The sequence below is a fragment of the Arvicola amphibius genome, chromosome 4 (assembly GCF_903992535.2).
Source record: "Arvicola amphibius chromosome 4, mArvAmp1.2, whole genome shotgun sequence".
In the NCBI taxonomy this organism is placed as follows: domain Eukaryota; kingdom Metazoa; phylum Chordata; class Mammalia; order Rodentia; family Cricetidae; genus Arvicola; species Arvicola amphibius.
In genome coordinates, this window is record NC_052050.1 from 85,652,295 (window position 1) to 85,676,897 (window position 24,603).

Consider the following 24,603-nt stretch of genomic DNA (forward strand, 5'->3'; position numbering starts at 1 on the left):
TGCGGACAAAAGAATGCACATCTAAAAGCACGAGCTTTATAAACCGTATCTTAGACATTAGCACTAGACTTTCCATTACGATGGCAAATAAAATGAGACAGCAGCAACAGAAAGGTCAGGAAACAGAGGGAATGAGCTAAATTAGAAAAATCTTGAGAGTGTGCTCTCATTTCTTCTTCCCACATCAGTGTTCAAAGCAGACAACACGAGTCTGTTTCCATCTGAGCTGTGATAAGCGTTCCACCCAAACACTTCCCTACTTATGTGGATCTTACTTAGATCTGACATTATATAAATACCTAAAGAGAAAATGTTCTTGAATGTAGTAAGGTAGGTCGTGGCCGTGCTTTTGGGTCTTGCAGAAGATACCAACGAAGCTGTAAGCCAGCGCTCCTTCAGGTATAGTAGGCACACACACCACCTAGGTTACGGTAGAGATGGGAGGTGGTAGGGTGGAGAGGGATTGGACTTGGGGATTCAGATGACCCCTCCTTATATTTGTCAAGTCAGTCTTTTACGGAGGTTCCTGAATCTGACTTTTTACACACCCACTGAGTAGCTGTGGACAGCATAGGCTGAGGAACCCTGCTTAGATGTGGCTGATTTACCATGTAGAGCAATAATCAGAAGAATTTAAAATACAGAGAAGGCATTATGGGATAAATTACAGCCAAATAAATACAAAGAAATGGGCCTTAAATCCTCTAATGATAAGTATTAGTGGTCCTTGCCCATGCGCTCCTGGATATTCTTCCAAATGTGCTCTTAGACACATACGCATTTTTTCATAACAAAAGATGAGCACACTTACATTCTGCTGTAATTGACTTCATTCACCTAATAAATCCTTTCATAAAGATGCTCATTCCTCACTCCATGGACAGCTGATGAGAACGCAAGGGGTGGGGGGAGCACAATGCCCAGAGGGAGGTGACATTAGATCAGGATCTATGCCTTTAATAAACAGAGGAAGTATTGTTATGGGATGGATGGCTGACATAATAGAATTAGAAACATATTTTATTTTGGGACAGAGACAGGTATCCTCTGATTGGTGGATTTCTGAAAATAAACACAACTTGTGTCACGAATGTGCCTTGCTAGATAAAAGGGTATCTAAGAAGCCAAACCCAAAGGATTTTTGAACAAAAAGACGTGGCAAACAGCTGTTAAAAAAAAAAAAAAAAAAAAAAAAAACAGTGCCTTGTTGAATGGCATCAGCTCTCTCAGACAGCTAGACCCTTGCTTGCTTCAAAGGGAAACTGGAGGAAGAAGAAAGGCAAACTCTGACGCAGTAAGTGCATGTGTGTTAACGTTCTGAACGCCGCATTGGAAGGCTTCAGCCTTCTCGCGGCTTCTGTACCTGCCGACTCTACGAGGCTTCCCACTGCTGTGTTCACAGCTGAAGTGTTCTGGACAGAGACTTGCCAGCTTTAGCCAACGGAAGTGCAGGAGCCCCCGTTAAATTTGAATCTCAGATAAATCTTCTGTCTAAGTGTGTCATACAAGAGACTCAGGACTTTCGTACTAAAAAAATTTCTATTGTTCCTGTAAAATTCCAGTTTAGCTGAATAACCTGTATTTTATCTGACTGCCTTCTCTGGGAAACTCCCTGTCTCAGAGGGAAAGGGGTGTTGGAAATATAACGCAACTGCTTATTTGGAGGGAAGGGAGGAGCAATGTAGATTCCCATTCCTAACATCAGTTTGCATTTCAGGAGGTATTTCCCTGGGAGAAAACTAAGTGGCTGCCCGATGCCAGCTCCTGGACGACGGCAGTGGGTGGGGAATCCTTCACTTTTCATCACAGCGGCCAAGGTGCTCCAATTGCCCCTGCTCCCATTGTGTAGTTGGCCATGGGCAAGCCCTGGTCATCTGGACAGCAAGGGAATTTTCGTGATCTTTCTGGCTCTGGTCATGCCTTTCAGGTAATGATGCTAGTGTGGGTTCGGGGCTGCTCCCTCCTGAATGCATGTTCACAGGGATGGGACATAGCCATGTTCAGAAGAGAGATAGGAATCCCAATCCTCAGACACAGTGACCAGCACTTTTAATTGATAATGAGCTGACAAAGGAGAGAAACAGAAGCCCTCAGCCCAAGCAAAAGTAAGGTAATTTGCCCAATTTGTTCTCCTGGAAACTAAGGCTTTATGTCAGGATTTTGCAGTAAAACTAACCGAGGGACTCACACTCAGCTCCATAAAAGGCTTAATTGCCTTGTTCTGCAACCGTTTTCCCTTTATGGGGGAATTCACCAGCTTTTTAATCTCCTTTATTTGATTAACATTAGAATCAACAATTGCAACCTATGTTGGTTTCTGGTAAAGTACTGCTACCAAATTAATAAAGACAATAGGTTTGTTTTGCCTTGTTTTCTCAACCATAAGAACCCCAGGCTATAAGGAGCAGATTATGCTTTTATGGTTTTATTTTCTTAGGGAGAAAAAAAATCCACAAAGACAGAATGTATAGCTGTGTAGCTATTTAAGGAAGGAATCTGCAATCAGTTGCCATTGTCACCTAAGGCAGCAGCTTGCCACAGCTGCCCCTTCAGAGTTCCTCATCCGTCTCTCCTCCTATAATGATTATTTAAAGGAAATACAAAGTCACTTCTTTGTGAGTAACAGATGACGGACCACTGCCAGTGCCAGTCATGGCAGTCCCCATAGGAGGGGTTCAGAGCAGGTGTGTAGGCGGGCAGCTTATGGAGGTTACCGAAGTTTCTGTTAGTCCGGTAAGAGGCATTTTAAGCACAGGAAGTGAGACAATAGCAGTTACTGAAAACGCTAGACGGATTCTGAAATAGATTCAGTGTGCTCAGAGCCCCCACACCCTACACAGTCTCAGCCCTCGTCGCCACAATTACGACGCTACATCAGCACACCTAACTAACCAATAGTTTTTCTTAAGTATCCCCTCCTTTTCTCCTGCTGTTATCTGCAGGGATTTCCCAACATACCTGAAGGGGAAGAGGAGGGCACAGGCGGTAAGCTCTTCTCCTAAGTCAATTTTATTCTGAAACTGTTTTCTTCCTGTTGTTTTGCTGCTAAGTTGGCCTTGCTTTTTGTAACACACTGGTGCTAGTTCTATTTATTTTATTATTGTTGATGTCCTTGATTCAGAAAACGAATGTCACTCACTCTGTGCTGTCCACCCCACATTTGCATGCCTGTGTGTTTATTATGTGTGTATTTATGGTCAGTGGTCAATTGAAATTAAAAGTTTTGGGAGGTAGGCTGGGCTCATTTACCATCACAAGATGGTCTATCCGTGTGCCAGGCAGTCCTGACATGACACCACTGATAGAATATCTCAGACAGCAGAAACAGCCGCTCGTAGTTCCAGAGGGTGGAAAGTCAAGGCCAGAGGGATGCTGTCACCTTCGGAGGCTTCATGGCTTGCAGAGAGCCTCCTTCCTTCTGTGTCCTTGCAGGATCTTAACTCTGTGTGTGATCATTCCTGGTTCTCACTGCCTGTTAGAGTCCCTCTCCATATAAGGTACTATTACAAAGTGATGCCGTCCAATCTTAACCCCTCTCTGCTTTAAGTCACAATGACATCTTCAAATGCACCCCAAGTAGGCTCATATTCGGAAGGGCTAGGGGTTAGCGTTCCAACACAAGAATTTGAGAGGAACAAAAAAATCCAGCCTGGCTGGTGGTAATCTGGCCTAGGAAGCAGCCATCATCGTGCAGAGAAAATAACGGAAGGACCAAATCACAGACACGGGATGAATTCTGTGGTTCTGCCTTTTCCTGGCTGTGGACCCTTGAGTAGGGCAGAAGTTAAGCTGTGTGAGAATACTCTATATAGCTGGGATAATAGCTGCTTCAGGTCTGCCAGGGTCAAGTTCCTAACATAACACATGACACACAGAGCTCAGAGAACACCCGTTGTCAATTCTTCAGTGTCTACTTATATTCTCATAACTCAGATTGCCAAACAGAGGTAAGACATCAAGTAGTTACATTAAACATATTAAGGGAGTACCAAACAGAAATATTACGTTAAAAATATTAAGCAAGAGGAATATTGGCACAAGAAACTGTATTAACCACAGCACTGTGGAGGGCTGATTCAGGAAGTCTATTTATAGGAATTTGGAAATTTATTTCTAGCTCGTGGAGGATTAGGAAGCTTTAGAAAGGAAAGGATTGTCAGAGAGCGTCGAATCTGGAATCCCCCAATGCATGAACAAATCCCACCAGTGATATGAAGGATGCTTAAAATGGGCACATGAGCATCAAACAGCATAGACTCATGGTGAGATACTCCTCTTCCAGTTCTTTCACTCTTTCTGATTCCGTTCAGATGGAAGTCTCAGTTTGTGACACTTTCCAGATCAATAAGAACCCATTCAAACAAAGATCAGGCTCTGAAGACACAGCATCCAGAGGCAAGCTCACAAAATGTAAAATATTGTCCCATTCTCATTCACTTTGTCTTCTCCTGTTACCTTCTGGTCACATTTTATTTCACTTATATTCGTGATATATAATTTTTTAAAGTAAATTTAAAGGGAGGGAAGTTTAAGACAAGATAGTAATAATAATTTAGGTGCCACAATAATGTTATCTGCAATAGACTGTTATATGTTAACCCAACCACGAGTGAAATTTACCCTGTGCCCCTCACAAGGAAACCCAACAAGAAAAGGAAGGCTCAGAAGAGAAAATAAGTTTTCTAGGACCACACAGCTAGCTACCATCAGGACTGAAGCTCAGTTCTCCTACGCTTTCCTTATCTATTGAACTCAGCATCAGACAAATTCTACATGGTCAAACGGAAGGTAGGCTAAATTTAAAATGGCCAACAGACTGTGCTGTGGCTTGCCAGGGAGGCACTGATTCAAGAAAGCTAGCCTGTACTGTGTGAGAGGCCTGGAGGAAACAGAACACTCTAGCACCTGGTGCTGGAGACCTAAGATCTCAGCAGGGCTAGAGGAATAGCCCAGAGCACCAGGTCAAATGCCTGGGCCAGAGCCTGAGTGTGTCATGGCAGGGATTCCTCTTGGAAGCAAGCAAAGATGGCTTGAATCCCAGCTTCTCCACTTGGCAAGAAACCACTGTATCTGTCAGCTCATCTGTAGCCTACGCATTTGAAAAATTTATAAGACCAACACCAGCAAGCTGGACAATAGTGGTGATTGCCTTTAATCCTAGCAGAGGCAAGAGAATCTCTGAAAGTGCCAGGCCAGACCGGTCTGCAATTGAGTTCCAGGACAACCAGGGATACACAGAGAAACAATTTCTCAAAAGAAAAAAATGAAAAAAGAAAAAAATCAAACCGTTATGGATGGGACAGTTATCACCCACCAAACACCTTTGATAAATTATCTCAGCCCTCAGAATATCATTCCAGCATATTTTTTATGGTTGCATAAGATGGAGGAGGGGTTTGGTCTCAGAATGGTTACAGGGTTTATCTGTATCTATTCAACTGAAGGAGTGGTAATTTTGGCTTCAAACCAAAAGAGAGTCAATCTAGAATCTGCCTCTAGCTCCAGCACTGCACTATGGAAAGAGAAATACAGGTAAGCCACACCTAGGAAGCAGACAATGGCAAGGCCTTGCTGGCACTCTTAGGAGTCACTTGCAGTCCAGAATTCAGACTCTGCCCTTGAGTTGCTTATTTAAGACTACAGTTCCCAGAATGCCACAGGTGAAAACACTATCCAATCAGAATGCTGCAGGCTGAGACGCTGACCAATCATGCAGGCGGAAACCCTGGCCAATCAGGAAGCCTATCCTGGTTTCCCCCGCCATTTCTCCACATCTAACGTCAAGTTGCCTGACTGTTGGGAGCCGTCCGCACAAGGTCCGTTGACGGTGACGGTGACGAGGCTTTTCTTTGTGGTGACCAGTGGTGACCAGGGAAGGTGAGTTATTTGAAACCATTCAGTCACCAGGTGAATTTCCCGGCTGAGGGGTGGGTGGAGAACGAGCACCCGCAGGGTGGGTGAGGGCTGTGGAAACGTCCAGGCTGCCTTAGGCCTGTCCTCGGCCTCTGGGCAGGGCATGGGCAGCGGGAACTCGGTGACCCCCAGAGAGCAGAGGTCCTCAGGGGGTGTTGGTGGGGCCCAGGAGGAAGACTTCTGAATAGACCCTGACCTCGAAACCCTCTGTCAGGGTTGAGGACTCGGGCTGGGCCCAGGGCAGGGGCAAGGGCGTTAGTGACGTCATGCCCGCGTGTGCGCCATGTTGTCTCGGACACCGTCTAGTCCTCGGGCCTGGATCTTCTGTTCCCGTTAGACGTCATTTGAATAACGGTAAAGCTGAACTGACACCAGCCCTGTAGGATTCGGCACCCTAAGCCCTCTGAGGCCCACTCCCCTACCCACTGTGTGGGGCTCAGGACGTTCCTGTTAGTTTCATTTCCTTGTTTAATCAGTATTAAGTTTTATACTTATTTACAGCCATGTTTCTCCCCCCCACCCCCCTTCAAACCCGAGTCCTGGGTTTGGCTTGTCCAAGTGAGGTTATTAATGGCGTTCTTACGTTAATATTCAGGGACATAGAGGTGGATGCAAAGTGCGTTTTATTCATTAACGTCCGGAAAAGAAAAGAATTTTTGCAGCTCTAGTAAAGGGAGTGTGAGGGAAAATGGGACAGATGGCTGGAATTCAGGAAAGTACAAAGACAAGGTCCAACTTGGTGGTTTGATTTATTTTCTTATCCTGCTCCAACAGTCCTGACGTGCAACTTCCCAGCGTTTAGATGGCAGGAGTGGCCTGGGCTAATTAATTCTAGTTTATTTCTCAAGTCATTTTGCGGGGTTTGACTAAAAGGTTAGTATCTACGGAGCCATCTCTCCGCAGACAGTCTCGGTTAGATATATTTACTGGACTTTATATAGCACAATGTGGTGGCTTATCCATTCCAGATATCCCAGGGTTTACCCTTGTCAACAGATGCTATTTAATTACATCATCTTTTCGTTTTAAAGAAATTGCAAGTGGGCACTGTCATTCAAGAGTTGAGACACTGGCTAAACATGTAATTAGGAAAGGTCCCTCCCACACGATTGCTACATTGTAAGGTAGTTTTTAAACGCTGAGGATTTCTGTAGAGGGGACTTTGTTTCTATTGTAAGGGCCCCATCTTGTGGATGTGGTTTGATAGAGAAGGAACTTCACCCTAAGAATTCCAGATGCAGTTGTTTTCAGATACAATTCCACTCGAAACCTGGAAAAACAAAACCAGTTGATGCATCCCTAGGTTGTAACTTCCCTAACCATTTAGAAAAAAAAAATGATTTTAGTTTAAAATCGCTATTTTTCTTTTATAAGTTACATTTTTTAAAAAAACACATGACTTTAAAATTTATTTTCAACTGTGTGTGTTTGTGCCATTTGTGCATGGGTATCTGAAAAGGCCAGAAGAGGCCATTGGGTCCCCTGTAGCTGTGGGAATCTGATGCCCAGTGTGAGTGTTGGGAACTGGATTTAGGTTGAAGGGGCTCTAAGTGCTCTAAGTGCTTTCACCAGCCTCCCACGAAAATAGCCTGCTCTGTACACCATTCTGGTTTCTCTTTTATAATCAGATGTTTAAGAATAATCATCATGACCACAAGCAAAGAGTGGAAGCCATGATTAAGAACATTAATACAATTTCTTTGGAGATGAAGAAGATGAAAGGTAAGGTTTGACTCGGTCAATATGTTTGCATGCCACTGCTATGCAGGACACGGTAGAGCTAATTTGTGCTTCGGCTAGGGTAGTTTCTCCACTGATTATAATTGTCCTGATAAGAAGTGTTTACAGTATAATCTCAACTATGTGTTTGAAGGTGCTAGGCCTGAATCCCTATTCCCACACCACTAAGTTATCTACCTGTCTAAATTTCCCTTCCTTCAACACAGTTGCATGACTCTACCACGTTCCACAAAATTCAGTGTCTATCCATGAATTATTATTAAGCCCCTGAGATTTTGCCAGATTAAGAATTAAAAGTTTGAGTCTATAAGTGAAATGGCTTTCATTTTAAATATATTCTTAGTGCAATAATAGATCTTAAAGGTCATGATGTGTTCTCCTATTTTACTCCGAGCCATGTGAACTTTCTCTGATTGAATATTTCTAGGAATAAGCTCTCCCCGCAGCATGCCAGGGGACGCTCTCATCGGTTAACTCATTTCATTTTTGATAGTTCCTCGGGGATTAGCTGAGATCTGTACCCCGACTCTCTTTGTCTGTAGGTCCCATTACTATTCCTGAAACTATTTTGAGTGTAAAGTTATTCTTCCAACCCTGTAGATGTTTTCTGTGTCACTTCTGGGACCTGCAGCTGCAAGTAACAGATGCCACCTTATGTGATGCACACCAGGAGAGAGACAATCCAAAGTGAGGGCAGCCCTGGAATTAATTCACTGGGGCCAGGTTTTTCCACCTTTTGCTGTATAGTGTATACTGTCCATGTGTTCTGCTGCTCATCATCATTACTCCTGAGGTGGCCATACACAGACACTATTTCTGCCTGTGATATCGTTTTATAAGCCTTTATACTGATAGCTCCAACAATTCTCCATTTCTTATAAAAACATGAGGGCCATGTAGCAATGATACTTCTATCAGCAATGATACTTCTATCAGCAATGATACTTCTTTACCAGCATACACAAGGCCCCAAGTTCAATCTCCATTACTGCAAAATAAATATCTTGGGAGAGAGGAGGCATGTAATAAGTTAATGGCCAAGTTCTAAATAGGGAAAAAAGCAATTTACTAACTAGGGGACATTTGTGGTATCATGTTCCTGATTTCTAATATACCGATGGTTTTCAGTCAAAATGGATCAGACCTCAGCAGTAGCTTGAACAGGAAATATTTGAAAACATCATTAGAAATTAGGAAATAGCTCTTTAAAGCATTACTAGTTGTCATGACACCTGTGCCACCCTGTCTTCTCCTTTCACAGAACTCTCCCATATCCTGCTGTGTGACCTCAATCTCCATTTTGGTCAGCCCAAGAAGACTGAGGACCCCAAGGAAGCAGAAACAAGCCACTCATATGAAGAGACTGAGATACCAGATGTAGCCCTTGCTTCTATCAGTTTATCTGACTGATTTTTTTCTATTTGTTTTAAGTTTCTGATTTTGTTGACTTAAAAGTCTAGAATAACTAAGTTTATTAGTATAATTTAAAACAGTATGAAATTATAAATAAGCCTATCTTCTTGAAAACTTGTGGTTTTTGTTTTGGTTTTATTATGTCTCAAAAGGAAACTGCTTACACTAATGCTGGAAGTCTGATGCTGGCCTTGTCCTCTGGTGTAGACAGGCTTCTCCCACGTGCTGGGCAGAAGATGGTAGGTAGTAGTACAGCAGCAGACAACTTTGCCTTTGCAGGGCATGGCTAAAAAGAACTTATTTTCTTTCCAGAGAGGGACCCTGAATGACCTAACTTTTGTTAAGATGTGAATCCATGAGCAAAGAGCTGAGCAGTGGTGATAGATCCAGCTGGGATCATAAGGCCCATAGCTCAGATAGGCAAGGCTGGCAGAAGAATAGAATTGAAAGAACCCAAAGAAAACATGTGCTCGTCCTGAAAACATGAGAATCCCATGATTGCAGTCATAGGAGTAGAAGAGAACACCTTATCCACAGGTTCATTTTTGCCCCTTTACCTGAAGAGATTCAAATACATTTTGCTCATTTCATCCACTACTACTTTCCTTGTTTCTGTGAGCAAACATCTGTAAAGAAGCAGCTTAAGGGAAGAAGGTTGGTTTGGGCTTATACTTTGAGAGAATATGGTTGATGATGGCAGGGAGAGGAAGTGGTGGGCTGTGAGGCAACAAGTCACATTGTGTCCCCCATTATGAAGCACAAAGAGATGGATAGTTTGCTCTGGGCACTCAACCCACATTTAGGGTCTTCCCTCCTCAGTTGAACCTCTCTGGAAGCATCTTCACAGACTTACATGATTCTAAAATTCAGTTAAGTTGACAAATTTAACCATCAGAGCTACCAATAAATGCTTTGAAATCTACCATGTCCTTCAACTTCATCACCTTCAGATATAAAAATACCTGCAGTGTCCTGCTGCTCTCTCCCCAGGACCTAGCTCAGTGCTTTGCACAGGAGAGACGTTATAAATCCCTGCTGGGCATCCTACTGAGGAAATTAACACAGAGTTTTCTGCTTTAGCATCTCCAAGTTCTGGGTCCTAAATTGAGAGCTCTGGGTTTGTAAGGATGAGGTTTTGTAGAACATTACTGTCATTTGTTAAGCATCTTCACATTCTACCTACTCATCTTAGTGTGTCCTCTGTATTAACCTGGTGACTTCTAAGGTCCCTTCTTAAATAACTTTTTTTTTGTTTTTAACTCATGAAAATAAAAGTATAGAGTATTCTTTTCCACCTGAAAATTTTGAAGATCAGAGAAATCAAAACATTTGTCAATAAAAGTCACAAAGTGATGCTGAGAGTCCCAAAGGAATGAGATTGGAAGAACAAGGCATATCAGTGTTCGGTGAATACTAGGTTATGGCTTGCTAAACATGAACAACCCTGCAAATTTTTATCATACACTGATGTCTTGATAAAACTTATAGTGACAAGGGAAAACATTGTGAACTGAAAATTTAGTTACTGACAATACCTATTGAACATCAGAGCTCAGCCTAGCCTGTCTTAAACATGCTCAGATCATGTACGTTAGCCTGTAGCTGGGCAAAGTCACCTAACACAAACTCTAATTTGTCTTAAAATACTGAATACATTTTTTTAATTTATTGAATTTTCACAAGCTCCCCACCACTCCAAAAAAAGAAAAAAGAAACTACTTGCAACATATAATACTGTAAAATACTGTTGGGTACCCTGGTGGTCACATGACTGACTAAGACTTTCATATCACCTGTTGCTAGCCTAGGGCAACCAAAATTCACATTGACGTACAGTTTGTCTTAACAGGCATCACTCCCACACCACACCATCACACTGTCACAAATGATTAGGCAACAGAAACCAGAAACGCAACTGTCTGTCTCACTAAGTGTGATTTATAAACTGAAGAAGAGATGCTTTGAAAGGTTTATAATCCAATCTGAGAAGGATGAGACGGGAGTCACAGCACACTTCTTGTTTTGAGGGCAGAAAAGCACAGCTGAGGTTTGGATGGCTAATTTTCAAAGGCCCTTGTGTTAGAGGCTTGATCCACCCACCAGGGCAACAATGGGTAGTGATGGGATTGAGCACAGGAGGGCGAGCGCAGTGGGATGGCGTTAGGTCAGTAGGTGCATTCCTTAAGGGAAATTACCGGGCCTTCCTTTCCTTTTGCCTCCCAGTCATGAGCTGCATGGATGTCTTCCATACATTCTCACTTGAGTGTCCTGTGTGCACCGCAGGCCCACAGAACAAGTGACCATACTGAGCAAATGACAAGCTTTCTAAATGAAAGCCACCCAATAAAAGGAGTATCTAGTAGGAGGTGGGCTGGAGTGTGTGTGTGCACCTATGTGTTCGTGTGTGCAAAGCATCGCTCCATCTTCCCAGGAGACCTTCAGTACTAGAAAATACTTTTCAAGATGGGCATGGAGGGGATATAGATATGGGGGATTAAAGAAGAATCATAAACCCCAGTGTATTTGACAGCAAAATTGGATCACTGAATCTAAAACTGTTTCTTTCCTAGAGGATTTGTAGCTTACATTTACTTTAAAACCAAAATATAACAGCATGGACTAAACAATAAAGTTGTTTTAAGGATCTAAAAGAGTAAAGCAAAAGATAACTTTAATCCCAGGAGGTTATCCCAACATGCATTTATCTCAAATATGAAAAATACATAAAAGTACTCCCTGCAAAACCATATAAGAATGGAATTATGTTTTTGAAGCCTCTTAAGTTATTGCTGCTCTGAAAATTAATTTTGTTTTAAGTTGTGTAAAAAACAAATTGCCTCAGAATGATAAAGTTTCTATTATAAAATGTGTGATATCGAAAATGATCCATTTCAGTACTTCTTAAACTTGCCCCACATTATTTCTGTAGTATGGAAAGTACAGTATTTTGGGATGGATTGTTCAGAATCTCAGGTCTTGAGATGAAGTATACAAACCCACTCTTAGACTTCATATGTGGACGTGATTACTTCTACACTTCTCAGACATGGAAGAAAATAAATAAATTATGGGATATTCCGTAACCTTCAAACACTTTTTAAAGGAAGGGCAAACACTGTGCCCACAATGAGAGACTTGCTTTGGTCCTAAGTGTTCAACCATTTCCTAAGGTCGCTTGATCTTCCCGCATTGAGGACAGAGTCACGAAGGCTGACCTGCTGGGCTGACTTGTTATGGATACCCTGCAGCGTACGTCAGTGTGCACTGGTATCTGGAGCCTCTGTTTTTCCCATCAATGAGCAACAGTGGCATTTTCCTGAAGTAGTCAATAATATCTGATACAGACAGAAAGTCCTGGAAAAGTCAAATGGGAAAATGAGTTAACATCAGAATGGACAGTACACATTTCATAACTGTCGTTTTCTTTGTTTTTCGATTCAGAGTTTGGAAAATTTGTGGGAAAAATAAAACTTGTCAAGTATTTTAGAGATTTCTTTATTGATAGTCAACAAATTTTAAGTAAGAGATATCAACGTTAGGTTGGGCCAGCAAGATGACTGACTGGTTAGAAGCCTGAGGACCTGAAGTCAATCCCCAGGACCCACACAGAGGGAAGAGAGAACTTAAGCCTACAAGTTGTCCCCTGAACTCCACACATGTGGACACACAAAAATAGAAGTTTGGTTGTTTTATTTTTTTTAAAAGGAAACCTTTTAACTTCTGCAGTGGCTAATTTACCCTAAATATTTCCATCACGATACCCATGGCTTGGTATTGGTCTCTGATTTTTGTTTCTGCTTGGGTTTCTGTATCCCCACATTGCTACAACCCAAACATTTAGGAGGTGTAAAGAATTAGGAGGTCAGATGAGGGTCATTTCTGGAAGTGAAGCTTTAGCATGGTGTGACCCATTTTTCCCCTCTCTCCTCCACACTCCCGTATGAGGTATCAGTATCTATAACCTGGACAACCCAGTACAGACAGTCTAGACCCACTCAGCCCTCTAGATGCGACCAGAGTCCAAGCTGAACATAAACTGGATTGTACAGTTGTCCCTCCCTCTGAGGGAACGTGTTTTCACATCAGAGAAATCTTGGGAGGTAACACTGCCTCTGGGAAGAGTATGCAGCTCTGCCGACAGAGACCAAAATTGTATTTCTGCTTACCACTGTCAGTGTTTTAAAGTATTTAAAATTATTTGTGAATTGTTCTAATCCTGTTGATGTCTTGATCTTTGTGTAACATAAAAAAGCAAGCCTTAGGATGTTACGTTTGTTGGTTTCTTCCTCAAAAGCAACCCAATTATTATTTTCCCACCAAATTATCCTCTTTAAACAGGATAATTTCTTTGGTAATATGGCCATCTTCACAGAGCCAAATGTCTCAGTTTAGCAAGAAATGCCCCCCAAGTATCGCAATAATTACTGTAGCATAATTCTAGGGTGTTCTGCTTTCAAATCAGAATTTTTATTATTACTTTGTATATGTGTGTACATGCTTGTCTGTATGTGAACCATGTGCATGTAGGTGTCCATGAAGGCCAGAAGAGGACATGAGAGTCCCTGGAACTGGAGTTGCAGGAGGTTGTGAATCACCCAATGTGGATCCTGGGAATAGAGTCCCAATCCTCTGCAAGAGTAGCAAGTACTCAATTTTTGAGTTATTTTGATGGTATTTTAAATAATGTTTTACAGGTATAAACATAATCATACATTGAAATTACATCAAAAAGAAGTCAAAATAGATGATACTTACTGCCTTTGACACTTCCTAAATGTATTTTTAATTTTTTTTTTTAATTTCAAAAGTTACACTTCAGGACCAGTGATGGAGCTTGGTGTTAGCACCTGACTGGTGTGTACAAGACCCCAGGTTTAGTCCCAAGCATCACAAGCAGGTTACATCTATGATGTTGGACTATTTAAAATGAAAATACAAAAAAGACCCCTCTAGCTGCTGAGAAGCCAAGGACAATGGCACTGGGTTTTGATGCTACTGCATGTACTGGCTTTGGAGGGGCCTAGTCTGGATGCGCACCTTCCTGGACCTGGATGGAGGGGGAGGACTGTGGACTTCCCACAGGGCAGGGAACCCTTACTGCTCTTCAGACTGGAGAGGGAGGGGAACGGGAGTGGGGTGTGGGGGGAGGGGGAGGGAAATGGAAGGCGGGGAGGAGGTGGGGAGGAGGCAGGGAGAAGGCGGGGAGGAGATGGAAATTTTTAATTAAAAAATAATAGTAATAAAAAAGAAAAAGTAAATGGTTTTAGAGGGAATAAAAATTTAGGAGAATAAAATCATTTTTTATTAGAAAAAAAAAAAGACCCCTCTAGTGGAGTAAGTCACTCGTAGTGTTTGTCTTCTTTCCTTCAGTAAGTGGGTGGCTTTACTCAAGTTCTTTAACAGCATCACTGATATGCAGCACGTGATTTAATTGAATAGCTGCTATACAGCATGTGATTTAACTGCATAGTTGCTATATAGCATGTTAGTTCACTGCATGGTTGCTATATAGCATGTGATTTAGCTGCATGATTGCTATTCAGCATGTGATTTCACTATACAGCATGGGATTGGGGGAAAGAGTAAAGCATGGAGCCCTTACCTCTTTTCCTCGAAGTCCAGTTCCCAACAAGTACACTTGACTGTCTTCCTGGTAACGGATCTGAATGTTGTAAACTTTGTCTTTGTACAACACCATGAGGACGTATGGATTGTTTACTGTTTTCTTAGAACTATCTCTTACCAGAAAAGTACCATCCTAGAAGAATAGATGCTTGTTGTTAATGGGAGCCCTAAAGGTCAATCCTTTTGTTGCCTGGAAACAAGCCTCTAAGGGCTGGCAAAGCTGTCACTTGTCAATTGACATTGAGTTCTCCTCACAGCTGGGATCCCAGGTCACCTGGATCTTTTGATTATTATGGGAGACAACTAAACTTGTATCTGAAGTTTCCAAGTTAATATCTTTGAAGCTTTTTGTTGTTTTGGTTCTCCCAGGTAGGATTTTTCTGTGTAGCCCTGGCTGTCCTGAAACTCACTCTGTAGACCAGGTTGGCATTGAACTCATAGAGATCCACCTGCCTCTGCCTCCTGAGTGCTGGGATTAAAGGTGTGCACCACCACCGCCCAGCTTTTGATATAATTTTTTTTCAGCAATGGAAACAATCAGGTGAGTGAAGAACCATAAGAAATAAGGTGGCTCACTTACTGTATACTGCTCACTTCTGTTAACTGTCTAAACTGCCTTTCCACGTTCTCACTCAGAACACACTGTTTGCCTGTGAAATGCATCTTCCCTTTACCCCACACTTCTTACCCATTTCACACCTGAACAAAAGTGAATGTGGACTTTCTATGTTCTTGTTACCCTTTTCCCCAACACTTTGTAAAATGTGATTTGTTTTGTAATTTTCATACAAGAATTACTGCAATGTAATAAATCATGACAAAGATCTAATATTGAAATAGAGCTAATTAGTAAGAGCAATGTAAATCACTTCCTCCTCTATGTACTTAATTAGAATGGGTTTTAAAGAGCCATCAATATGCAGTAATGAAGCCTTTGTTCCTTTTGTTTGTAGTTAATTGAACCAGTCAAAACATATCTGGTAAAGAAACCTCCCTCTGGAACAGTGAGTCACAGATTTGGCTTGAATTCAGTAACCTGGGGAGTCTGAAGACTCCCTCAGCCCATTCTGTACTCCCAGTTATTAAAACCATCTCCCCCAAATTCAAAAAACCCAGATTTAAAAAAAAAAAACACTCTCCAAAATGATCAAATCTGCTGCTGAGACTGAAAATGGTTGCTGTAGCCTTAGCAGTGTGAAAGATGAAGGGCTGTTGTTCTCCCATCTCTGACCAGGAGACTTGGGGTTAAGGGTCAGCACTGGACATGAGCAAAACTTTTTAACATTAAGACTAATTAGAAATTTCTAGGAGACTTTGCAGATATGCCTTCGACATAGGCCTTCCTCATGAACTTGAATGGTAACTGAGTGTTAGGAAGATGAACTAATAAGATGTCTGAAATGTTGCACGATTCTTTGGACCAAAAGAGACATACTCATTAATGAAACTGCTTAATATTTGCCAACCCATGTTTAGTAATGGTTTGGAGGAAGCAGTCTACAGATGCTAGCAGGGAGGATGGCAGCATTAATGGCTCTTAAAGGAACAGCAGCAGGAACAGCAGCTAGCTCATACTTGAGTCCCAAAGCATATCAATACCCTTTCTCTTCCTCCACTAATATTTATAAGTGCATAAATATAAACTGTAGAGTGATACCTGGTTTATCTTCCTGAGAGCAGCTTCTGCCTCTGCCCGGGTAATATAAGAGACATACCACTCTTCATCTAATGGAGTCTGCAAATAAATTTAAAAGCACTGTAAGTTCTGTAGTTACATAAGCAAAGTGAAAAGAAACGAAAAGGGGAAAACCTAATATTTCCCATAAATCACCACCTCAGTTCTCTGGGTTTTGAAACATTTGTTTTCTTGACTTGAATCACTTAGATGGGCAACATGGAAGGCATTTTGTGCAATTTGCTTCTTTACCTTGCCACTGGCTGCAAAAGCAGCTATGTAGGCGCCTCCCTTATATAATGAAATCTTTCATCTGGAAAGACAAAGATAGACGAACTTTTCCAGCTTATTGTATAGTAGTAACATACTTAATGAAAAATCTCTTTTAATGGAGCAACTAAGAGACTTAGTCATTCAAGGCTATAAACCAAGAAACATGAAAAAAATGGGATTGTTTTTCTCATTTACTAATGCCCCTCAAAGACTGTGAGAGAACACTAAAGAAAACACTTCTTTTCACCAGCATCATCCCCTCAGTTTGTGGATTGTTGTATGCAGAGCTGTGGATTCAGGGCAGGGCTTTACACGGTGCAAGGGTTTGACCACTGAGCTACACAGCTGCCCTCTTAATGAAATGGAAATAAACAAAACTCTAACAGAAGACACAAATAGAGCAGAGCAGCTGATGAGAGTTTCCTAAGGTCCCTTTGCTAGGGAGAAAGGCAAACAGAAGTAGAAACAGCTGTATTACCTCCTCTTCCTCAGGAGATGGGGGTTGTGGCCTGTTTGGAACTGGCAAGGGTAAGTTTCTGCCTTCATTTCTGAGAGGTGGTCTGTTGCTGGGACCTTTCAAAGCAAAATATTGTGAAAATTAATTTACTGTTGGTCACTGTTTTCTCACCTCATAGTGCACCCATCACAGGCACCCCCATGACAGCAGGGGCATTCATTTGTCAAGGATACGAGGTTGGAGGGAGCCTGCATGGGACTGACCGAGGCCTTCTGTATATATGTTACAGCTGTATAAGTTGGCTTTCTTGTGGGACTCCTAACAGGGGGAGCAGGAGTTGTCTCCAATTCTTTTACTGGTTTTTGGGACACTACTCCTCATCCTGGGTCACCTTGCCCAGCCTTAATACACAGGGAGGTGCTTAGTCTCTCTGTAACTTGATATGCCATGTTTGTTGTAGCCATGGGGGAGACCTGTCCTTTTCTAAACAGAAATGGAGGAGGAGTGGATTGAGAGGTGGGAACAGAGGGAGAGGGTGGGGGAGGGGCTGGGAGAAGGTAAACTGCCCCCATAATGTAAAAGAAATTAATTAATTAATTAATTTTTAGTTAATCAATTAATTTTAAAAAATAATTCGAGGTTGGAAAAATAATTTCTACCTCTTTCCAACCATGAGGGTTCTTTGGGCCATGTGCCATACCATGCTGGTGAAACTTTGAGAGAAGACCCTGACTGTTCAGTGAACCCCTAAACATGCAAACAATATAATGAGGGCCGATTCCTAAAATCACATTGTCTGAATGTGTTCCTCAGTAAGAACATGCAAAAAGCAGGCCTTTCGTAGACGCCTGCCATCACACCACCCATGGAATGCTTCGCCAACAGCTTGCACATTGGCAGCAGTGAAGAGATAATTATGTTCTCAGTGTCTTCACAGAGAAAAAGGGAAGGCCTTGAGAATGGTGTTACTTTAGAGCCAGGGTTTACTGCAGTTTTTCTGTTGGTTTTGATTTTGCAGTTCCCCAAGGTACAGAACTGTTAGACCAGAGGCCCCCATAAACTGCTCACTTGCTTTAAAATCATCCCAGTGCAGTCCTGTCTCATAGACCTTTGCTAGAACATGACCCAATAGCATCAGTGTCCCCTGGGAACTTGCTAAAATGTAGTCTCAGGCGATGCCCAGCCCTCCTGAATTAGATCCTCTTGAACACAATTCCCAGGTATCTATGTACACAGTGAACATTGAGAACACTTACAACAGCATAATTAGAAAAGGAAAGTCTCTGGTCTCTCCTACTGACTCAGAAACTTTTGTTGTTTTTTGGAGGCATGATCTCATGTAGCCCAGGCTGGCTGCGAACATGCTCTTTAGCGTAAGATGGTCTTAAACTTTTTTTTTCTTGACTTAAACTCTTAATCCCCTCCCACGGGTGGAGATTACACATTTTAGCCACCATATCTGGTTTGATTCAGAATCTCTAGGGCTCGGTTCTTATAATTTATAGTTTGAATATGCTTCCAAATTCACAACCTGAGAGCAGATTCATCTCTAAAACAAAGAAGCTTAGCACTGCTCCTAACTCTCTATCAAACCATCAGGAAAATAGCTCTGAATGGGAAGATGAGGGATAAAGGCTGGCCTGCTGCTGCTGGTGGTGGTGGTGGTGGTGGTGGTGGTGGTGGTGGTGGTGGTGGTGGTGGTGGTGGTGGTGATGGTGTGTGCGCGCGCGTGTGTGTGTGTGTGTGTGTGTGTGTGTGTGTGTGTGTATAATTTTATGTAGTGTCTCATTCCAACAGCCTTTGGTACCTGCAGACATTGAATTAAGTGTTAAGTGAAGAAGTCATATACCTTTAGGAAAGAGCCTTTGCCTAATGGCTTTGAGCAGCATTGTACTGTGAACATACGGACATGTCGGTTGGCAGGGATCATAGCCACATACAAACCTTATATGGACATGTCGGTTGGCAGGGATCATAGCCACATACAAACCTTATACGGACATGTCGGTTGGCAGGGATCATAGTCACATACAAACCTTATACGGACATGTCGGTTGGCAGGGATCATAGCCACATACAAACCTTATATGGACATGTCGGTTGGCAGGGATCATAGCCACATACAAACCTTATACGGACATGTCGGTTGGCAGGGATCATAGCCACATACAAACCTTGAGTAAAGCACGGTGGCAGGGAGGCACTCTGCTGGAAGCCAACGCCACTGCAGAGACAGAAAAAGAACAAGCTCTCAGCTGAGTTGGAGTGGTGGGACCTGGCTGGGGAGCTGGGTTAAGAAGCCAGGGTGTAGATGCTTCTTGCTTTGTTATTGCTGCCCACCACACCTCCATGGCATCATAGAAGATGGGCAAAGAGGGGAATATAGTTGACATACTTTACTGTATCCCAAGATGGACGAAGTCTAATGTGCTTCACAAGCCGAAGGCAAACAATAATAAAAATCAAGCTTTAAAAATGGGGCTGTGGTTTGGGTCTTTACACTAATTGGAGTACATGCGAACAGTAAATTCCCAGGAGTTGATGGGTCTGCAGAGAAAGGGTGGGTCCAGGGGGAACAAAGGGCTGGGAGCTGCTGCATCAGAGAGACATTTGCAAGGCCAGGATGGAAAAGCAAATCTGTAGAGGCCCTGGATGCTATCTGATCTCTCTATGCTAAGCACTAACACCAGCCATTGGCCCAAATAGTAATATTATTTAATAGTAATACTCTGCACACCTGATCTTGTTGGCAATTTTTCAAGAAAAAAGATGGGGCTAGCTAGAGCTGTGTGAGAGAGAATGCGCACAATGGGACATGGCCGTAGAGGAAACCAGCTGGAGAAATGAACGAAAAGAATTGAAGGCACGAAGACCCCAATGCAAAAGGAAGACTTTAAGAATTCCCTTAGAGAGTTGGCAGAAGTGGACAGGCTTGTGTTGGTGGTCCGTTTCCACAGTATGTAGGGAGAGAAGCTGGGCTTTTTTTGACTACTAAAGCATTGGTGGGCTAGCAGGCCGGAAGCCCTGGTGAGCAGTGTGAGGCAGCCCATTGGCTTTCCTAGGCAGGGATGGTCTGGGTCTTGCCTGGTTCTCCCGGCCTTGCCTCTGTTTCCGGATGGTCTTATTATGAATGAGAGATTCTAGTTTTAGAGAAACAATCCTTTTGAGGGCAGCTCCCGAGCATGGGTGCTTGGCCTCTGTCATGGGCAAGGCGGTCTCTGTTTCCCCATCCAAGAACTTCAGTTATCTGGGTTTCTTAATGTTTGTTTGTTTGAAATAAGCAAGTGACAACACCCACCATTTTCTGTCAGCTTTTGAACAGTTGCAAGACAAGCCAAACCCCCACTCTCCTCAAGTTCAGAAACTCCGAGGACAGCTATGCTTTCAGGTTGCTCACCAAACTCATTTCGCTTGTAAGGAAAGCCAGTTCTGCTCAATGGCTCATCTCTCTCCCCTTCAAGCTACCTGGCATTTTGCCACAATGCTACACTGTGCTGGCTAGTTGTAACTGTTAACTCCAGGGAAGCCAGTCTCAACTGAGGAATTATCTGGATCACATTGGCCTATGGGTGGATCTGTGGAGAATTGTCTTGATGGTTCCTTGGGGTAGGAGGATCCAGCCCATGGTAGACACACCATTTCATGGGTTAGGGTCTGAGCTGTCTATGAATGAAGGAAGTCAGCCAGCAGAAAAGTGTGCAAGCAGGGAACACGGGTGCATTCAATTCTCTGTGCTCTGGACTGTGGATATGATATGTCTAGCTACTAGATTCCCTGCCTCAGCTTTCCTGAAATGTGGGTCTAGAACCTAAGATTGTAAGAGAAACCCTTTATCCTCTACACTGCTTCTTGGCAGGTATTTGTCATTGCCACAGACATGAAGCTAGAACACATGACCCCAGATATAATGCTTCGTTAGAACTGGTGACAGCCACTAACCTTTCTGAGAAGGCCCCCGGCATGTGAGACAATGGGAATGTGTGCTTGGGGTTGGGCTTGGCAGATCTCGAAGGGAATGTGTTGGAGCTCATAGGAGGTAGTGATGGCTGGGGCAAAGGTCTTTGATGCACTGTGGGGGAAGAAGAAAAAATATGTCAGAATTCAAATCTGGGGACATTCAGAGTACCTCCCCAGCTCATACCAAACACAAGCCCCAAACCAGTGCATATGGGGAGACAAAAATCCAAAAGATGTAATTAGCAAATGGTAGAAAGATAACCTACCTCATTTTTTTCTAAATAGTTCACCACCTTAGAATGCACTCAGAATTGTTGTTGCTCTTTATAGTGAATTTTTAATTTAATTTTGAATGGCTTACTTAGGAGAGGATCGTTAGTGGGAAACTTGTGAATTGCAGAGATGATCTACAATTTTTATTTTGTCTTTTGCAAGCTAAAAGCACATGATATTTTGTTCATCCACAGTTACTGATTCTGTACCCATGTATGTAAGAGGGTATAAATATAGAAAATTTTCTATCAAGACATATATGCAATTTTCTGTGCAGTTAGGTGTTCTAAACACGTAAACCTAAGTTTTTCTTGGTAAATCAACCAAGTGGTTCCATTTTACTATGCTTGTGAGGCAAAGCAATTGGTGTCTGTCTGTCATGTAATGGACATGTATGGTTCCATACGCAATAATTCTGTTTAAATAACTGATCAGAAAAAAATGAGAGAATCAAGGTTTTAAGAAATGAGGATAGGTTGTAAAAAAGATCTCTAGACATACCATCATCTTCATCCTGTATGGGAAAAATAATAAGAGATATTAACATTTTATCAAGTAACATCCATCAAAACTAAGCCCCCCTTTTGTGAGCTGTGGAGGTTTTCAAAGGAGAAGAGGCAGGCTTGGAAACTTTTGTGTGGGACTTGTACTCTGCAGCATCTTCCTGACCCTTTCCTCCATTCCTGCCCTTCAATCTCCTTGCTAATTACCCTTGGGAATGAGACTGCAAGAAGTCAGCCACCAGGGGCCTCTCAGAGCGAGAGGAGCTAGGCAGTTCGGCTTGATGAACTCTAAGTAAAAGATGCAGACACTGGCATTTAACAGATTCTTTGGAGATCTTGCTCTCGTTACTTGACTTCAGATGGGGGCAGGGTAGATGGAGGCCCACCTCCCCAGACCCTACACTGGTTGCCCCTGTGCCAAGCATTTATTAAATGACATTTCACACTTACATTCTCCCTTCTGTCTGGTCCCCGTCCATGCCTGAAATGATTTAGAGCACAGAAGTGAGCATCAAGAGTTTCAAAGAGCCAGCCCCAGAATATAATGTCAGTAAATTGCATAAGAAGAAATAAAACCCACTGAGCCGTGGCCAACGGGGAAGTTGCAAATGCCAGCAGAAATGCTGGGGAGAGGGAGAGAAGGGAAACTTGGCCACTGGGTGCTCTGTTATCATTGCAAGCTGAGCTAGGCAAACCTTTGTTCTGCAGAGCTACTGTAGCAAATAATTACATAATTATCCACACATATATGTTTAGTCAGCTTTTCGTAGCTATTAAATTTCACTGAGTAGATGTTTTTCCAAGCAAATAAAAACATTTTCAGTGATATTCTTCTTTGCTGAAGTTTTAAACCAGCAACCACAGGGTCCACCCTTCGGGTAATAAGGAAGCTGTTGGCAAAGGCCCCTGCTCTGGGCTTTTCCAGGAGGGGCTTGGTGCCATTGGCACAGATGAACAAGCCAACCCAATAGCTTTGGCAGTAGCTGTCTAAGGGCTGCAGAGGTGTCTGTGTTTCCTGGGAAAGAAGGGGGAAGAGAAGAAGAATTTGTTGAATAGCTAGTGTTACAAGCTTCTCTGGCACCTCCCAGTACTTCCCGTGTCATCAGACATTTTCGTATTTTGGCAATTATGATTGTTTTTCTTGTATTCTGATTTTGTTAAGTAATGCATTAAAATGTCATGAAAATCGATGACAGAGGATTTCCTTGGTGCACCCTAGCTCTAGTCTTGATTGAATCCTCACAACAGCCAAGCCAAGGCTACAGTTATGAATCTTGATAGGCAGATGAGATAATGAACTTCACTGTTTCCTCCCCAAGTAGCCTGGCTGGTCCCAAATCCGGGCACATGTGTGTCACTTGGTAAAAAGACCATACATGATTTTCTTATAGCAGAGGCAAAGCTGCCAGAGCAGAACTCAGTCTCCTGTGGTTGTAAAGTGGTTGAGCAGTAAGAAAGAAGCTAATGCTGGCCTAACCTCCGCCCCCAGTCCTTGTTCTCCCATCTCTAATGACATAAACTGACAAATACAGCTTCTCTGTGCTGTTCAGGCTTCAGTCCGGCAAGGTGGGGAAACCCAACAAAAAAGAGAGCTGCTTCAGCAGGGTCTCCCCCAGCAGCTTCTGTACCTGTACCCCCCACCCAGTGCTTCTACCCATGCCTCAACCAGACTCCATTCTCTTTGGGGACCTGAGTACTGTTCATCTAACCAGCTAGGACAGGAGTCCCGGCCCTCCTACCCAAGTGCTGCGAGCTCAAGGGCCCACTGCAAGCGTTGCAGGACAATTACTTGGGAACCAGTGGCTTCTTCGCTATCAGGGGTGCACTTCTTTCACTCCTTTCGTGTCTGTCCATGGCTGGTGGCAGAGGAGGCTTTTGTATCTTGGGTATATGCTCCCCGAGAGTCCTGCTGAGTGTGCAGAGAAAAACATTTATTTGTAAGAGACCACCTTAAGTAGGCAGAGACCTACAGGGAAACTCTGGGGCTTGATACAACACAATAGAGGCTTACCTTCCCACGGGAGCTGAGGGCTGCAAGACATTAGAGAACACAGGTGAGGCTCCAGCACTTTCCAAAGAATAAGGATAAGACAAAAAGCAAACAAAAAACCACACAAAAACTAAAACCACAAACCAACCAGGAAAACAGCTTACCTTGTCAGAAAATGTTGGTTTCTTTCCTGGAAACGAGAGAGAGCAGAACATTCAATTTGGGACAAGGTGAGCTGGAGAAGCAGACTCTGATGAGCACCATGTCTGGGTCTCTGGGGAAGACTGGCTTCAAGCTTGGGCTCCAGATTTTGAAGGGTCCTTTGCAGAGTACCTGATCTTCTTGGCTTAAAAATACTGCTGAGCATGTCCAAGTCACACAGCTGAGTGCATGCTAATGGGATGTGGGGAATGGGGGCATGTCTTTGCTGCTTCTCAGTGTGTGACTTAGTATAACTGAGCATCAAATGATGGTTGTCTTCTTGGGATTTTATTTTTCTTTCATTGGCTGAAGCATCTGTTGTTCAGCCCACTTTGATTTTTTGAAGTTTATCTGTGTTTCATGAAGGAGTAATTTCCCTCCAACTCTTGTGGTACACTTGACATTATGTAAAGAACACCATTTGGTTTCTGGAAAAAATTAACTTGGGAACCAGGACTTTAGGAGATTGTCCTGGTGTGCGAGAAAATGTTTGATTGGTGATGATGGTGGTCATGGTGGTGGTGGTGGCGGCAGTGGCAACAGTGTTCCTGATAGTGGTGGTCATGGTGGTGCTGGTGGTCAC

At 42.9% G+C, this 24,603-nt stretch overlaps 2 protein-coding genes across 4 annotated transcripts in view; one reads left to right on the forward strand and one right to left on the reverse strand.

Annotated features, from left to right (window-relative positions):
• The first annotated feature begins 1,855 nt into the window (after positions 1-1,855).
• On the forward strand, positions 1,856-9,063 carry C4H5orf58 (chromosome 4 C5orf58 homolog). Its single transcript, XM_042054896.1, has 3 exons — positions 1,856-1,927; positions 7,542-7,635; positions 8,915-9,063. The coding sequence occupies exons 1-3, from the start codon at positions 1,856-1,858 to the stop codon at positions 9,061-9,063; spliced, it is 315 nt and encodes a 104-aa protein (XP_041910830.1).
• Positions 6,520-24,603, reverse strand: part of Lcp2 (lymphocyte cytosolic protein 2) — a 47,911-nt gene continuing 29,827 nt past the window's right edge. The window contains exons 11-22 of one of the 3 annotated variants that reach the window (XM_038328026.1): positions 23,984-24,009; positions 23,841-23,860; positions 23,619-23,738; positions 22,280-22,310; positions 21,828-21,840; positions 21,036-21,165; positions 19,271-19,320; positions 17,118-17,212; positions 16,349-16,426; positions 14,669-14,824; positions 12,282-12,420; positions 6,520-7,183 (exon numbers count right to left, since the gene is read on the reverse strand). In XM_038328026.1, coding sequence (XP_038183954.1) covers positions 12,298-12,420; positions 14,669-14,824; positions 16,349-16,426; positions 17,118-17,212; positions 19,271-19,320; positions 21,036-21,165; positions 21,828-21,840; positions 22,280-22,310; positions 23,619-23,738; positions 23,841-23,860; positions 23,984-24,009 — 842 coding nt within the window. In that variant the 3' untranslated portion in view covers positions 6,520-7,183; positions 12,282-12,297. Of the gene's footprint in view, positions 7,184-10,710; positions 12,421-14,668; positions 14,825-16,348; positions 16,427-17,117; positions 17,213-19,270; positions 19,321-21,035; positions 21,166-21,827; positions 21,841-22,279; positions 22,311-23,618; positions 23,739-23,840; positions 23,861-23,983; positions 24,010-24,603 lie in introns of those variants that run through there. The other 2 variants (XM_038328027.1, XM_038328025.1) reach the window with 2 other exon arrangements.